At 43.1% G+C, this 13932-nt stretch overlaps 1 protein-coding gene across 13 annotated transcripts in view; it reads left to right on the top strand.

The window, feature by feature from the left end:
- The window catches only part of EBF1 (EBF transcription factor 1), a 384787-nt gene that overhangs the window by 299446 nt on the left and 71409 nt on the right, over nucleotides 1-13932 (top strand). For all 13 annotated transcript variants that reach the window (XM_064484498.1, XM_064484499.1, XM_064484497.1 and 10 more), the window contains one exon: nucleotides 6726-6852. In XM_064484498.1, the coding sequence (XP_064340568.1) occupies nucleotides 6726-6852 (127 nt within the window). The remainder of the gene's footprint in view (nucleotides 1-6725; nucleotides 6853-13932) is intronic.

Raw genomic sequence — 13932 nt, 5'->3', positions numbered from 1 at the left:
CCCCCACGTCTGCCTTTTATCTCTTAGGGTCACAGCAACTTCACGTTGCAGCCAGAAGCCACAGCAAGAGTGCCTTGCCTGGCCCACCACTTGGGACTCTTCTGCACTTGTGCTCCGAGTCTGGAGAAGAGAAAATGCTCACACAGGCAGCTCAGAGGGAGCATAATTGCTGTGGCCAGCAAGTCCTTGGTGTGCTGGCCTCCCCTGGGGCCTTGCAGAGACCATGTGTGTGTTTCTTTCATTGTAATACCACACTTTAAAATGATTTCTTCTGATTATAACATTGATGCATTCTTATTGCCGAGAAGTTTGAGAATTTAGGGAGGTGTGCTGAGGGAACTATAATTACCTATAACTTTACCATCTGGTGATAACTTCTCTTGACACTTTGATTTTCCTTTTAGTCTTTCTTCCATGCAAATATATATCTAATTCTTATATAATCACATGCAGTACATACTGCACAAAAGTGACAGTTTTCTACCTTTGATTTTTGTATTTTTCTCATAATATAAGTAATACCTATAAATGTACGAATTTGTTTGTTCCAGAATTACTTACATGATTATTATTTCCTGTGCCAGCACATACACACGTACACACAAACACGTGAACACAGAAATACATGCACACACATATGAGGAAGAAGAGAGAAAGAAGACAAATCACATCTAATTCATCAGTCCAGAAATAAACACTGTTAGCATTTAGCATTAATCTTTCACGGCCCACTTTTTTAGTATTGTTTAACCATTTTTTTTTCTTTATTTCATCTTATCCCTTCTCACTAGAGTGTGAGTCACAGACCCTTAGACATCTTCTTTTTTTTTTACCACTTATATGATATCTGAGCAGTGGTCTCATGCAGGGACCTGAGTGCTGGGCCAGTTGGATAATTAATTTTAAGAGCAACTTAGGGAATGAGAGTTAAATATTATCATGTTAAGAACAGTGGACACTTGTGGGGAGAGTATAGCTCAGAATTAGAGTGCCTGCTTAGCGTGCACAAGGTCCTGGGTTCAATCCTCAGCACCTCCAATAATATAAATGAGTAAATAAACCTAATTACCTGCCCCCCCAAAATTTTTTTTAAAAAAAGAAAGAGAATAGCTGGCATCAACCTGGCCTGAAATCTGATGGTGTTCCTGGCTCTGGATACCTGTTGTAAATTTGTAAGTCCACACTGAGACATAAAAATAAACTAGGGTGCATATTTCTTAAAAAAAAAAAAAAACAGTGGACGCTTATGGATAGGGATTACTTCTCTTAATGGAATCAAACATCTAGTCGAATTCTGGCCTAATTTATACAAGCATTTATTCCAGAAATATTTTGGAAATATCCTGTAAGTAAGGCACTGAGTTAAATATTTTAGGGGATACAGATATGAGTTAGACCCTGTTGCTGAGCTCACGGACTGTCTAATGGGAAAAAGATGTGTAGGAAAATCTTCACATACTTAAGTAAAGCAGGATGCTAATCGCTGTAGTATATATGCCATTATTATATAAGGTCTCACAAAAGTGCAGGTAACTCTGACTCTTAGGATCAGGTAAAACAGATTGGAAGAGACAGCGTAAGTAGGGGGATGCGTAGCAAGGAATGGCACGAACAAAGCAAAGATGGTAGGCGAGGCTGTGCTTTCATGTGTGCACATGGCCTTGTGTCCAGAATGTGGAGCGGTGGAGTGGAAGTGTACCAGAAAGGGTGGTCAGCTGTCAGGCCTTGGAGTGGCTGAGCACTGTGCCAAGGAGGCCGGACTGTGTACCGTACGTAAGGGGGCAGGTGAGGGTTTGAGTCAGGACATGGCATGATGAGGCTGATTTGAAGACGGTAATTCCAGGGGAGAAACTCCACGTAGAGAGAGATCATTTAGGAAGCAGTTACAATGTCGCAGTAGTCTGAGTAAGAAATGGTGACAGCCTGAACAGGAGAAAGCAGCAGGGCAAGGAGCCAGCGGAATTCAGTAGAGGGAAAAGCCAACATGACTGAAAGAAAATTTGAAGGGAGAAGAAAAATCGAGATGACCCTAACTTTTCTATTTTGGGTGCTTGAAAGGATAGCGTTCCCTAAGCTGAGGGAGGGAACACAGGAGCAAGAAATCCACTTATAGATAGTAAGATGATAAATTTAGCTTGGGTCATGTTGAGATGGAGGTGGCTCTAAGACATGTCTGCGGAGATTCTGTTACTCTGTTGCTAATAAAAGTTTGGTGCTTGGCAAAGAGATCAAAGTTATCAGTGTAGATTTGAAAGTCAGTTTAGCTCAGATGGCTGAGCCACTGAGTGAACGCAAGAAATGTTAAGCAAGTGAAAAGAGAAAAAAAATATAGAACAAAGCTTGTGAAATTTCTACAATTAACAAGTTGGCAGAAAGGAAGAGTTGGCAAACAGAACAAGAACCGATGAATAAGAGAGGAGCTCTCGAAAACACTTACAGGCATAAGAGAAGGATTTTCTTCCTACTGTTTCAAATGATTTTAGTTAACTTTCATGACCCTCCACTTTTCTCATCTGGCATACATATCCCATAAAGATGAGTTTTAAAAGGTAGCGAATGTGAAAATGCTGTGGTTAAACCATCAGACATTCTGCAGGTCTTAGGTCTTACAATTAGTGTCACAGAAGCGAAGAAAGTATAAACTTCCAAAAAGGAAGAAGGTAGTGTCAGATGCTACAGAGTTTCAGAAGACTATTTTTAGTCCCACTTGTTTGGTTTGTGATTTAAGGAAGTTAAGTCAAAAGAGTGGACCTGTTCATTCTGATCACTCAGAATAGTGTTTCCCAAAGCGTGGGGGTGTGTCCCTGGTTGTACAGGAGACACGTTTGGATTTGACACAGACATGAAATAGAACTGAATCACACAGTGAGAAAGTTATTCTCCTTCGGTTTCCCTTTTTATCCTTCTGATTTATGTTAAGGGAGACAGTCTCAGTTGGGGCAAAGAAGTCTGTAACTCTCTTCACTAGCTGATCACCCTTTTCGATAAACCCACTCAGTTCATCGACATTATCTAGCTAGAATTTAACAGCATCATTAAGATTACCATCTGCAGTACCTTCTTATTTTGGGAGGGGATATCATTTGCGATAATAATATAAAATTTCCTCATTTCCTAACATAGAGTTATTTTAAACAAAAAGTTAACCAATAATAAAATGTTAAGTACATAATTGTTTAGGTGGAATGTGGATGTGGCAAAGCTAAGAAAGTGGTATTCCAATGACAGACGTTTGGAGAATTCAGACTTCCCAGAGCCCTTCCTCTTTCTGTTACTTAGACTGACTGCCTCAGTTCAGCCAGGCTGGAACAACGTGGGAAATTCATCCTGAGATGGCAGGAGGGGGTTGAGGGTAGATCTTGGGTTCTAGACTCCCAGATCTAGACCCTGTCTTTGTCCTAAGATGTTGCGTCAATTCTTGAAGCCACAAGACTTTTCTAGACTTTCGTGTTAGCTGTTAAAATGTGAGTGTTTGTTTTCTTTTTTAAAAAATATTTTTATTGAAGTATAGTCAGCTTACAATGTTGTGTCAATTTCTGGTGTACAGCACAATGCTTCAGTCACACAGGAACATACATATATTCATGTTCATATTCTTTTTCACCATAAGTCATCACAAGATATTGAATATAGTTCTCTGTGTGTGGGGTGGGAAGGGATAAACTGGGAGTTCGAGATTTGCAGGTACTACTGTATATAAAATAGATAAACAACAAGTTTATATTGTATAGCACAGAGTGTTTGTTTCAAATGATTACCAGCATTCCTTCCAGCAGTCAACTCTGTAATTCTTTGAGTGATTAGTAAATAAGCCTCTGCTTTCAACTGAAAGACGTTAGATCAAATGTTTCGCTTCTGTAAGCCATTGATACCACGTGTCAGTGCTTGAGACTTTTCCCAGACAAACATCCACAGCCGGGAAAACATCAACAAACCCATCCTCTAACGGCAATTCCAATCCTACTTCATTTGTGAAGGACAGTTATTTCGAGAACGAATCTCTGCTCTCGTTAGGGTGATTGATTAAAATTGAAAATGAAATTGTAAATGAAAATTTGTTTCAATTTCCTGAGCTGAATACTTCATGCCAACACTCCACTCTCTTAAGCAGTTTCTTTGCAGTCACATCTAATCAATTTATAAAGCCCGGGAATTTTGTTCCTTAGGGTAGCGACTCATAGGTAATAAGTTCTTGTACTTAAAAAGGTGTCTCTGTTGCCTATTTACTGATACCTTCCTAGCTTTAAAATGTATTTCCCCTGAGAAAAGGGAGGGCAGGTGTGAAATATTTTCTAACTGGCTGAAAGTTCTCCTAAGTATTACTGCGAATTATGGTTCCTCTCCATTCCAAGTAACTCTTAAAAATAGAAGCACGCCACTTATTTGGAATACAACTACATGGCAACTTCCACCATCAAAAATACAGCCAAGGTCCAGACAGTAAATGAAAAATGGATATAGCGTGTGGATAGAGGGAACACACACACACACACAAACACACACACACACAGTCTTTAGGTCTGAAAAATTTGAGTTGGTTACTACCTTTAAAAAGTTTCCATGTGAACAGTTTCTTCTTTATGATTAGATAGGAAGTGTTTGTCCCTGTCATTCTTGGAGCTGTATCAGGGTCACATTTTGCTCTTATTTGCTCTAATGAGGGTGATTTTTGCACAAGCAATTTCACAATTTATGATTCTGTTTTCACATCTGAAAAAAAAAAAGGGATAAGAATACGTAAGATCATTCTGACCACATTGGTGTTTCTAAGTAGAACCCTCAGCGGTGCAGTAGATTACCTCGTAGGTACTCAACAAGTGTTAGTGCCAACATTTTAAAAATGCTCTCTGAACAGCTGAGATTAAACATGCACTTGATTTTGGAAGATCATTTTTGCTGCCCTCCTGACCCTCTTTCCTTCTCCTGTTCTCTATACGATAGAGTAAATGTGATTTCCCGATTTCAAGGCTCACAGATTAGAACAGCAGTATAGAAGGTGCAAAGGACACCAGGAGGGAAAAAAAAACAAAGAGACTGAATAAAATAGAAATAATTGAAAACTCACAGGCACCCCAGGGCCATTGGGTACAGGGGCAGTCAGCCTCTTATACCTCAGGAGTCACGTAGGGCTTTCTAAGATTCCAGCAAGCTAAAAAGAAGGGGTGTTCCGAATGACAATCTTGATTTATCAAAGCTAAATTAAATTATATAGACTTTGCTTATTTTAGAAAACGTACAATGCGTTTTGGAAGAATTTCAGTATGAAAATGTCAGAATCTTAAGTAAATATTTTTTTGTGTGCTTTCACGGGTAAACCCTTAGCTCTCCAAAAAACTCAGCCGTGGAGAACTCAGTCTCCAGGCGCTCCGCGAAAGCATGGTGTTACTGAAGTCTCTTTTGTGTATTTCCAGCAAATTAACTACAGGTCCACACGTTCGATGGACGAGGTTAGGCTTGTACAGTTACTAAGTTAAAATGACTTTTATGCAGGTGACTTTTTCTTTATGTTTCAAGGGAGAGCATTTGACAAACATTCCTTGTGGATTTTAGCAATAGCAACTTCCTCTCATTCTGTCCGCCAGGACTCTGTGCTCGGACAGTTCACCCAGGCAGGACCTATGGCTGGCATTGTCGGGGTTGCCTTGACTCTCACGGTGTCTCCTGTAATTCTCCGGGCAAAACATTTGAATTGGGCCTGGTTTGCATATTGAAGCAAAAGCCCTTTCTAAGTTATGAGAACAGCAGAAGCATAAGTTAGCACAAACTCAAGTGATCACGTGTCACATACTGACTCGGTACCACAACATTGAGCTAAAGGAGTTGGAACGGAGTCAGGAGTGGGCATTGCACACACACCATCGAGAGAGCACGCAGAGTCCAGCACCGTCAGAGGGCAACCAGTCAAATACCAGGGCTGGCGTTTTCAAAGAACCAGATAATGCCAGCTTTATGGCCATTAATAACATTTTTGTTCTATAAACAAAGATAAGAGTGCTAAAAAATAAATTCTGCTTTGCAGTGTACTCTGATTGCCGACAGGGTTCAGAAATGAACTTTCTCACTGTGCACGTGGCGTTGCATAACAGACCGCTGATCACCCTCTGGCCCCCTCCCCAACCTTCCTTTTCCCTTTTATGGATAGTCCTTAGCTCTGCCAGAGCCGTCAGCTACCCCAGGAAGGCAAATTCTTGAGTTTCCCCTTTAAAGCTCTTTGATTGTGCCTTTGGTAGTTAACGCACCAAATGGTCTTCAGGGGCATTACATACGTATGCTCTGCAGCTAATCAGGGCGCCTCGGCCCACTGACTTCCTACCTCTGCGCTTTGCACGTGTTTAAGGGCTCAGCTCAGACACCAGGCCCACCGGCTTCTGGAGAGGCATGACAGAGCTCAGCTCTGATTTGGGTGTCTGCTTCAAACAGAGATTTTTCCAAAGGATTTCCTGTAGTAGATAAATCATTTCACAAGGCCAGGTTCACTTTTCAAACCTGGAAGCTGAGCGCCTGCCGTGTGGGAAAACTCAGATAAAGTTGTTATGGCTGTGCTCAGAGCACTTGTAAATACTGTTGTCAGTGTCTCTTATACAGGTTTCATCACGATTGTATTTAAACAGTGGCAGGTTAATTACGTGCTTTAAAGCTATGTTTATTGATGATAGGAGAGCTGTGAAATGAGTCCTTTCCATACTGTAGTGACAAAGTCTTTTTCCCCCCAATGTCTTTCCTAGTTGATCACCCCTCACGCCATCCGTGTGCAGACCCCTCCTCGGCACATCCCTGGTGTTGTAGAGGTCACATTGTCCTACAAATCCAAACAGTTCTGCAAAGGGACACCAGGAAGATTCATTTACACAGGTAAGCACTGCTGAGGATGGTGGGAACAGCGGCCTTGGCCTTGTGGGTCTTCTCTTCCATCTTGTATACGGTGTGCATTTATTCTAAAATCTGGTTGTTGTTAAGATCCACTTTCTCTCTCCCTTTCACCCTGTGTGTGACAAAATGAGTTGCTACTATTATTATTGTTGTTGTTACTTGAGAATTCATCTGGGTGTGTCCACGTTGAATGACGGATCAGTCTCAGTCGTTGGTTGGGTCCCCAAAGCAGCAGCCTGAGAGATAAGAAGGGTGTGCTGGGCAAGCCGGAGTCTCTCTGGATGTTAAGCCATCTGTGTTGGGGTTGGTTTGCTTCGTGGAGTTAGGGATGTGATTTAATGCACAGCACAACTCCCTTCTAGCCTGGACATAGCATTTGTATTAAAGACAATTGGTAATTTTCATATCTAATTCTGGGTTGGTGCTGTCCTCGCCTGGAAGCTGCGTTTGGCTCCCCTCCCCTGCCCCCTGCCCCCTGCCACCCAAAACTGCCTCAGCACATGGAGCTGCCTTGCAGTAAGAAGCCAGGGTTATGGGGTGAATGTGAATTTCCTCCCATCAGATGGAGGGAACCAGGCAGGCTTTCTGTGGAAATACATCAAGTGCACAGTCCAAGTGCCGTTTAAGAGATCCTCAGATTGTTGTGTGCAAACCATACACTCAGAGATCTTTTTTTACAACTCGGATTCTGATTCAGTAGCGCTGGGTGGGACCCGAGACTGCATTTCTGACAGGCTCCAAGGTGAGGCTGATGATCCCGGGGACCACCCTGGGAGTGGTGTGGCATTCTAGGTCCTCTGCTCAGTAGCACTCAGCGGTGGGTAGCTGTCTCCAGAAACCGGTCCCATGTTTCCTTCTTCATGTCATAAAGGACCACGAGGCCAGATTAAGTGCAGGGTATATGTTGCTTTCACACCAAGAGATTCCGGGGCATGAAAGCGTAACTCTGCTAACACGTCCTCATCGAAGCCATGCAATTAAATGGACTGATTTTATTTTGCTGTGATATTTCACCTCAAAGCATCTTCCCTTTTGTCCTTTAATACTAGGGACAAAAGCAACCGTGATTCCTGGTGACTCTCTTTCTCTCTCCCGCCTCCTCTCTCAAAATTATAAAAAAAAAAAAAAACAATTAATGCATCCTGACCCTTGGAAATGCCTCCCAGCCCTTTAAACAAAATGCAGGTTTTGGTGCCTGCCTGACGATTAGTTTTAGTTAATTGAAAATTATAGGATTGACCCAAGAGGAAAATTTTGTTTGCACTCCAATCACTTTTACAAATTAAGGAAAATTACCACAATTTTGTTTAGCTAAGGTTTCACACTGAGTTCAAGAAATTAGCTCAGCCATCCCAACCAAGTCAGCACTTTGTCTGTGAGCACTTGAAAAAAATAATAGTCTATCTGGAGTTTTGTGGTGTATACAAACGAAGCATACAGAAAGCTATGATGCTTTATAGAAGTAGGCCAAGTGGTTTTAATTAGGCTCATTGGTTCAGCGTAAGTTTTGAAGAACAATCTAACTAGCAGATTAGCTGTTTCTTTTAAAGCTAGGATTTCTTGCCATTCATTTTTCCCATGAGAACTTCCACATAGCGCAATTTTTTTTTTTTTTTTTTTACAAGCCTCATTATGGGCCTGCAGGAAAAGGACCAATTGAAACTTTTGATACTGTAACATTCCCCACCATCATTCCAATGGATGGGAGTTTTCACAATGTTCTTCACTGAACTCGGTGTTCTGGAACATATTACAAAACCGCAGAGGCCAAATGTTTTCTCTGAGGAGTTTGGACTCTGTTTTTGGCCGAAAACATTTAGGCCTCGCTGGCTGCTTATTTACTCTTGCCATTAAGAACAAGAAAAGGAGAAGAAAAAGAAGAAGAAAGTGCGCCTGTGGTGGGCGGAACCAGAGGCAGTCAGGCATGATTCCGCTTTGGTGACAACGTCCCTCCCATTAATGGTTCCATTTTGTGGTCAGGTCTCATTTAGAAGAAATTATTTTTAATCAGTGTTCAACAAAATATCCCCTTGAGCCACCTGGCCATAAAAGTTTAAAAAAAAAACATCCCCATTAAAATTACTTAAGTTCTCAACAATAAATAGCTGGGAGAACCCGTCATTATTGAGAATGGTTTTTAACCATTAAAAAAAATTGCCATCAATTTAAAAAATCACATCTTGGAAAACCTGTATCAGACAGGAATTAAGATGAAAGATGAAAGCAGCCAATTTGCGAGTCTAGCAAAGGACAGGAGGATGAGAGAGAAAAATCCTGGGTGTGTGTGCACGTGTGTGGGTGTGCGGGAAATTTAACGCAGGAAAAGATGCTTCTGCTGATCTTGCCTCAAACTGGGCAACAGACATTAAGTGTTCTAGGAGACAGTCTCACCTCTCCCCGTGTTGGAAAAATCAACTTTTGGAGAAATTGGTACACAAACCTCCCCATTGATTTAGGAGGCTGTTTATAGCCGCTGTGACATTACATCATTTCTGACAAAAGGGAATCTCTCTTAATCGGTGAACTACACGTGGGCCGGTTGTTCGTTATCATTAAATGCCCCTACCAAGGGTCACGTGTTCGTGGCAGGCGCTGCCTCGCCTCTGTGGATCGCTCAGTTTACCTCTCTGCCTGTCACCCCCTTTCTAGTGAAGGCACAGAGGTGGGTCCTGAAACCTCTCGGTCTGTACATCCGAGCAATCGCTCAGGTCATTGTAAACATGCAGCCCTCTTCCGTCCACCCGCAGAAGCTCACGTTTCATTTTCTTTAATACCCACAGCGTTTCAAGATGTGAAGCTTGGTTTTCTGCAGGGGGTGAGCCAACTCTTGTTTCATAGTGGAATATCACTTGGAATTTTTCCCTTTAAAAAAAGAAAATGTCCTATGACTGAAAAACAACAGCCCAAACTCAGGCACTGTTGTTGTTTTCTGAGTGTGTGTGAGAGAGTTTGGGTGTGTGTACGTGGCAGTCTCTAAAAATCTATAATCAATGAAAAAAAAAAAAAACCAAAAAACCCCACACAGCTGAGCCAGAAACAGCCTGGCTTAATCTATGCAAATAAAGGCAGACTTTGTGGGGAGGGAGGAAGGAATTTGGCTAAACACAGATTGCCTGCAAGCTGGCTCCACTTGTCAGAACGGGGGCAGGCTCTCCATCTTTGGTGCTTCAGACCAGGGACACGTGAGGAATTCTTAGCTGCCAGCTGTGCGCTTCTCCCGTGTCTGCCCAGTGAATCCCAGCTCAGTAGCGCTCCCCAGATCCGATTTATCCTGGCCAGGTCTTCTTATGTAAATGCAGAGCAAGGCTGACTTTACATTTTGAGTAATGTTTTCTCATAGAAGGAAACAAAAACTCCTCCTCACGACAGGGCTGTTTTCCAAGCCCTCAGTGCAGTGGGAAGTCAATCCCCACGAGCCTCCGCTGCCGTGGACCTCGGTGGTCCTCTTAGCTTGCTTTCCTGCAGATGTTACATCTTTCAGTAACCTTGGGAGCTGATCAGAAGACTCTCAGAAGCCTTTAGCTGCTTCTTCAATGTTCTTAGAGTTGGTTTTTCCCCGATAAGAGGTCGCCAAATCCAGATGTACCTTTTAACTTTCATTCCAATTATTTCTCCGTCGGCGGGGTGCTGTCTTTGGGGAAAACAAGACTGGGGAAATGGGCCACCAGGACACTGGACCAGGTTAGCTGTGCGCTGGGGTCCTATACTGCCTGCTCCCCCAAAGCTGGTGGAAGCCCCCGGGACTGATCATCAAGTCCATTAGGTCACACCTCGGAACATTTCTACTGCCGGGTTCTCCTGTTCTTAACATTTTCCACAAACTTCCTGTCCCTGTGGAAGGACTGAACATAATCCTTGGATGTTAGACTAAGAATTAACTTTGAAATAAAAATTCTTCCCTGTTTGTACCCCATGCCCACAATGACTTTGCATGTAGGAGGGACCATGCTGGCTGGATATTTTCTGTGAAACTTGATGACATGTAGCATGTCTTTCAAGTTTTCTTTTTTTCCTCCCCATTTCTCTTGTGTTCACCCTCTGTCCCCCTCTCCCTTCTTCCTTCTTCCCTCCTCTCTTTTTTTTCATTCCTTCCCCCAGCCTTTCCTCCCTCACGTCCAAGGAGACAATAGAGCATAGTTGTTGAATCTTTGGATTCAAGAGATGATGGGTGTAATTCAAACTCTCAGCTCTACCGCTTACCAGAGAGGTTGTTTTGAGGGCATGGGATGATGGCTGTGAACCACAGTCGCCTCATCTTTACAAGGGACTAATAACTTGCTGGGTTGTTCTGAGTACAAATGTCTGGAAAGCACGTAGGGTGCGCTAGCGTGAGCACTTAGCCGTATGTGGGTAGTTTCCATTAATAACTGATGACCATTATTATTCATTCACTCACGTGTTGCTAAGTCCCTACCGTGGTGTAAATATTTCACATGTATCTTCTCCATCATTTTCCTAGAGGTCTAAGGGATGTCTTTTAGGAATTTTAGAAACAAAACTATAGTGATCAGTAAATTAAAGAAACAAGTAACACCAATCAACCATGCATACACAAAAGTACAGTATAAATAAAGCAGCAAGAAAAAGGGATTTATACATGTGAAGATAACAGTTTCGATAAAACGAGTAACTTTCTCAGACATAGCCTCAAACAATAAATATTTTAAGAAGGCAGCCCTGATTTATAAAGTCCTCAAGCTTCTGATTGTTCAGGAACAAGAACACCGGTTTTCTTATTGCCATCCCAAATTCCGAGCCCTCCTCTGGAGGCCGTAGTAACAGGGGTACAGTCTGTCGCCAGCCCCCTTCAAAGTTGTTTAGGTTATAACCAGCTTCGACTTCAGGTTTAAGAAGTTTCAGGCCAGAAAGCTCTGTTTTTAGTTCTTGGAAACCTCATGCACAAATGAAGGTTGCCACCTCGGGGATAAACAAAGTCGTAAGTTTCAGGGGAGAAGTGGAGAGTTTGCACCTAATGAATCTGTTTTTAGCCTCTTCTTACACGAATCCATTGCCAGGTGAAGCTTTCGAAAAGCCACTTTCCTAATGTTGCCCTGCAGAGAAGTCTTCCCTGTTTGTTCCCCTGTGTGTGTGAGGTGGAGCCCATGCCCCCGGGCCTGGCCTTCACAGCCCCCGTGCTTCCTCGACTCTTCTCAAACCTGTCGCCTCGCTGTGCCTCCGGCTCGCTTCATATTTAGCAACAGTGGACGTGGCGAGTCCCCTCTCAAATCCAGTTCAAACGCTTGTTCCCCTCTGAAGGGTTCTCGTGCTGCTTGCAAGCGGCCAGAGCGCTGGCCTGAGCTCGGGGAGGTCTGTGTTGTAGCCCCAGCCCTGCTGCCCGCTGGCTGTGGGACGGAGGACAAGTTGCTGATGTGGTCCAGGCTCTGGTGTCTTCATCCCAAAATGAGACAATTGGACCAGGTGACTTTGACATTCCCTGAAACTCATCTTGATGAACTGGAAGTCTCTGTCCTTAGATCTCTTTTGTCTCATGAGCTTAGGCTGCCCATCCATCATTTACCTCCTCGTGCCCTTAGCTCTCTTCTTCTGTTCTTACTGGACACATTTCAGAAAGCCCACAAACTCCTGGAGGGAAGAGCTACCCTGCCCTGATCTTACACTGTTCTGCCCGCTGTGTGGAAGCACCTTGACAAAGTGTCTTCCTTGCCATAGGTGTTCCCTAATAACTGATTGACACATTGCCCGGGATCAATGGGTCCTCATTGATTTTTGTGCTCCGGATGGCACGGAATGTAAATAAGAGCTGTTAATTAAGAATCTATTCCTTTTAACTTGAACTTACATGCAGAGAACACAGTAGATGGGGTTTCTGTTAAAGAAAAAAAATGGGATTGGATCTATCTTATACTCTTCATTGTTTTCATCCATGAAATGAGGCTATTTTAACAGTGCCAATATCTAAGAAGTAAAGTAGTCAGTGTGTGTGATGGACTCCTGACAATGCCTGGTACAGCATGGGTGCTCCCTAAAAGTATCCTCAGAAAGAGAGACACAGACAGCGGGCATGCTTCTCTTCAAAATCCAAAGAATCGGTTGTTAGAGCACATTTTGGTTGGTATTATATATGTGCCAGCTTTCATCTGATTAAAGAAATTATTTCTTTCTAGGCATTAGAGGTGGAGGCAAAAGAGCCAAGTTCTAATTCTGACTTTATGATTTTCTTTGTTACTTCATCCACTCATCTCACAGATGTTTGTGGATTGCCTGTTCTGTTCTAGGCAATGTTCTAAAACAGCCGAGTCAGTGTTCTAAAACAGCGTTGAGAGCAAAACCAGACACGGTCCCTGTTCTCATTGATCCTGTCATCTGGGAGGGAACATGGATATTCATAAGTTTACAACTCCAAACCCGCTAAGTGCCCAGAAAAACAGGAACAGAGTTTCAGACAAGAATATAAGAGGAACCCCAGCTGGTCAGTTAGAGACATTGTCTCTCAGATGAACATGCAAGAGCTGTGATTCAGAGGGTGATTAAGAGTTAAACTGGCAGTTCGTGAAGAATGGGGGTAGGGTGGGGTTGGGGAAAGAAAATGAGTGTTCCAGCAGCAAGACGCATGTAAGAAGGCTCTGAATGGGAGGAAACGTGGCATCTTGGAAGGCTGTAAAAATTCCAGTGAGGCTGAGAAATCAAGGGAGCAGAAGAATGGTGAGAGAGAAGGCTGGAGAAGTGGGCAGGGACGAGCGTGCGCAAAGCCTTGTAGCCACGGGGAGGGAGCTGAGTTGTCCTCTTAGGAGCAACAGGCAGTCGTTAAAGTGGACAGGTGGACATAACCAGATTTTCATTTCAGGGGAAAAAACAAAAACAGAAACAAAAAAAACTCTGGCTGGATGGAGCTTAGGAAACCAGCACAGATGTTGGAAGGGAAAGAGATGCAGTGACTTTAATCTGGGTGGTAACGGGTAGAGGTGAAATGAAGTGAGGGATTCAACGGGTGTATAAGAGGAAAAGTGGACAGGACCTGGAGACAGGTCAGACGTGAGGGTAAAGGGGATGGGGGCTCAGGCTACCAGAGTTTTGGATTCCCCCCGACTTAATAGACGGTAG

This window comes from Camelus dromedarius, chromosome 3 (genome assembly GCF_036321535.1).
Source record: "Camelus dromedarius isolate mCamDro1 chromosome 3, mCamDro1.pat, whole genome shotgun sequence".
Lineage (NCBI taxonomy): Eukaryota > Metazoa > Chordata > Mammalia > Artiodactyla > Camelidae > Camelus > Camelus dromedarius.
This window is presented reverse-complemented; position numbering and strand designations above follow the sequence as displayed.